The sequence below is a fragment of the Kogia breviceps genome, chromosome X (genome assembly GCF_026419965.1).
Source record: "Kogia breviceps isolate mKogBre1 chromosome X, mKogBre1 haplotype 1, whole genome shotgun sequence".
Classification (NCBI taxonomy): Eukaryota; Metazoa; Chordata; class Mammalia; order Artiodactyla; family Physeteridae; genus Kogia; species Kogia breviceps.
This window is the reverse complement of record NC_081330.1, coordinates 91,801,485-91,804,993: the sequence shown is the minus strand read 5'-3', so window position 1 is coordinate 91,804,993 and position 3,509 is coordinate 91,801,485. Positions and strand designations below refer to the sequence as shown.

The following is a 3,509-nucleotide window of genomic DNA, read 5'->3' as shown; positions in this document are numbered from 1 at the left end:
TCACACAATTATGACATATAAGAAAATGGTTGTTTTTGTTTTTTGCGGTACGCGGGCCTCTCACTGCTGTGGCCTCTCCTGTTGCGGAGCACAGGCTCCGGATGTGCAGGCCCAGTGGCCATGGCTTACGGGCCCAGTGGCTCCGTGGCATGTGGGACCTTCCCGGACCGGGGCACGAACCCGTGTCCCCTGCATTGGCAGGCGGACTCTCAACCACTGCGCCACCAGGGAAGCCCAAGAAAATGGTTGTTTTAATCCACTGAGTTCTTTTTTAAAATTTTATTGGGGTATAGTTGATTTACAATGTTGTGTTAGTTTCAGGTGTACAGCAAAGTGAATCAGTTATACATATACATATACCCACTCTTTTTAAGATTTTTTTTCCCATTAAAAAAAGAGTACTGACTAGAGTTCCCTGTGCTATACAGCAGGTTCTTATTAGTTATCTATTTTATATACAGTAGTGTGTATATGTCAATCCCAATCTCCCAATTTTATCCTTCCCTCCCTTTCCCCCCTGGTAACCATAAGTTTGTTTTCTACATCTATGATTCTATTTCTGTTTTGTAAGTAAGTTCATTTGTATCACTTTTTTGATTCCACATATAAACAATATCACATGGTATCTGTCTTTCTCTGCCTGACTTTTCTTAGTATGATAATCTCTAGGCCCATCCATGTTGCTGCAAATGGCATTATTTCATTCTTATTATTTATTTATTTAACTTTTTTGCTGCATTGGGTCTTCGTTGCTGCACACGGGCTTTCTCTAGTTATGGTGAGCAGGGGCTACTCTTCGTTGCGGTGCATGGGCTTCTCATTGTGGTGGCTTCACTTGTTGCAGAGCATGGGCTCTAGGCACACAGGCTTCAAGAGTTGTAGCACACAGGCTCAGTAGTTGTGGCTCGTGGGCTCTAGAGTGCAGGCTCAGTAGTTGTGGTGCATGGGCTTAGTTGTTCCACGGCATGTGGGATCTTCCTGGACCAGGGATCAAACCCATGTCCCCTGCATTGGCAGGCGGATTATTAACCACTGTGCCACCAGGGAAGTCCATATTTCATTCTTTTTTATGTCAGGCATTAAGTTCTGGGGAGGCTTGTTACACAGCCATAGATAATTAGGACCCCCAGGAAATATGAACCTATCTTTCTCAAAAGCCCTTCCTGGGTGTCTGGGGAAGCAACTCACGTTTCTGGATACTGTGCTAGAGAATATTATCAGTCCCTTGAAGGAAAGCTAGACAACTCTGAGAAGACCAACTTCTGGTACGCCCCAACCCATCCCCACATTAGGGGCCGAGGACAGAGGCTAGAAGGAGGAGGCTGTCTTCACTGGACAGCCTGTCAACCTTCTCAGGTCACTCACTCACTCACTGAGGACACATATTTCTTAATACTGTCAGCCAGCTTGAGGCACATCTGGTCAGAAGTCTGGGGACATTGGCAGGCCCTTGAGCAACTGTAAGTATTTCAGTTCTTCAGGACTTCCAAGTGGTTGGCTCTTTAAGAAAAAACATAATAAACCCAGGACTTAACCTTCCAGATGGTAGGAAGCTGAGCCTGAATTACAACAGTGTTATCTGTCCCTGACCTTGTTCCATAAAAGGGAATTAGACCTGACTAGAAAGTGTAACTAGTGAATGGGCCTCTCTTTCCTCTTCAAATTCCCTTTTAAAAGTGGAAGATTCATCATGATGATCATTTTGTAATATGTAGAAATATTGAATCACCATGCTGTATACCTGGAACTAGCATAGTGTTATAGGTCAATTTTACTTCAATTAAAAAAAGAAAGAGAAAAAAAATCAGTGCTCAACATCCTTGAGTGTATTTCAAGCTTTAATCTGAAAAAAAAGTCATATGTATAACATTTGTTTATTACTGATAAATAAATATAACTTTACATTTCCTTGTTAGCTTTTTTTTTTTTTTGTGTGTGTGTGTGTGTGTGTGTGGTACGCGGGCCTCTCACTGCTGTGGCTTCTCCCGTTGCGGAGCACAGGCTCCGGATGCGCAAGCTCAGCGGCCATGGCTCACGGACCCAACCGCTCCGCAGCACGTGGGATCTTCCCGGACCAGGGCACGAACCCGCGTCCTGTACATCGGCAGGCAGACTCTCAACCACTGAGCCACCAGGGAAGTCGCCTTGTTAGTTTTGAGGCGAACCTTATGGCTACTCACCAAGTGGCAGTTATAATCTGGAATGTATAGTGTGATCCATTTAAACCAGATCAATTTGAAGTAGGTCCAGGCCTAGAGTCCTTGGTCCAGCACTAGAGACTGACCAGATGCCTATTATTAAAATAAATTCTTTTTTAAAAATTTGGCTGGGCAAGACTTTTTTGGGGTACAAGATGATCATTTCTGATAAAGAACTATAGTAGAGATCTTAAATGAAGATAACAAAGCTCAAAGAAGTTTGGTCAAAAGACCAAAGCAGATCCAGACTTGCCACCTGCCTTGGAATATGGGATTATTACCTGTTGCCATTTCTCTGCAGTGCTTCAAGATGCTACTTGTTACAGGGTTTAAGAAGCAACTGTCCCCGAGGAGCGGCAGCGGCCAGGCAGCCCAGCTTCGCGAAGGCTCTCAGCGCGGCACCTGGCATGCGCCCGCCCCACCTCCATGACGCCCAAGAGGAAGGTCAGCTCCGCCGAGGGGGCGGCGAAGGAGGAGCCCAAGAGGAGATCGGCGAGGTTGTCAGCTAAACCAGCTCCTGCAAAAGTGGAAACGAAGCCAAAAAAGGCGGCAGGAATGGATAAATCTTCTGACAAAAAAGTGCAAACAAAAGGGAAAAGGGGAGCAAAGGGAAAATAGGCTGAAGTGGCTAATCAAGAGACTAAAGAAGACTTACCTGCAGAAAATGGAGAGACTAAAAATGAGGAGAGCCCAGCTTCTGATGAAGCAGGAGAGAAAGAAGCCAGGTCTGATTAATATCACACACCTGGTCCTTTCAGTGGTCCCTGTTTCCCTTCTCGTACAATCCAGAGGAATATTTTATCAACTATTTTGTAAATGCAAGTTTTTTAGTAGCTCTAGAAACATTTTTTAAAAAGGAAGGAATCCTACCTCATCCCATTTTTTAAGTATAAATGCTTTTTTTAAGAGGTGAAATCATTTGCTGGTTGTTTATTTTTTGGTACAACCAGAAAATAGTGGGATATTGAATATGGGAGGCTTTGATTGTCTTGGGTGTTAACTTAACATTCCACAGATGGAGGGTAGCTTTTATTTTTATTTATTTATTTTTATTTTTTTTTTTTGCGGTATGCAGGCCTCTCACTGTTGTGGCCTCTCCCGTTGCGGAGCACAGGCTCCGGACGCACAGGCCCAGCGGCCATGGCTCACGGGCTTAGTTGCTCCGCGGCATGTGGGATCTTCCCGGACCAGGGCACGAACCCGTGTCTCCTGCATCGGCAGGCGGATTCTCAACCACTGCGCCACCAGGGAAGCCCGAGGGTAGCTTTTATATCCTATAATACAAAGCATACTAAATGGCAGTTTGGAGTC

At 44.9% G+C, this 3,509-nt stretch overlaps 1 protein-coding gene across 1 annotated transcript; it reads left to right on the top strand.

Moving 5' to 3' along the window:
* The first annotated feature begins 2,624 nt into the window (after window positions 1–2,624).
* Window positions 2,625–2,980, top strand: LOC131747747 (non-histone chromosomal protein HMG-14-like). Its single transcript, XM_059049726.2, is given in 1 exon segment — window positions 2,625–2,980. A coding segment is annotated over 1 exon segment (309 nt). The 3' UTR covers window positions 2,934–2,980.
* The last annotated feature ends 529 nt before the right edge of the window (window positions 2,981–3,509 follow it).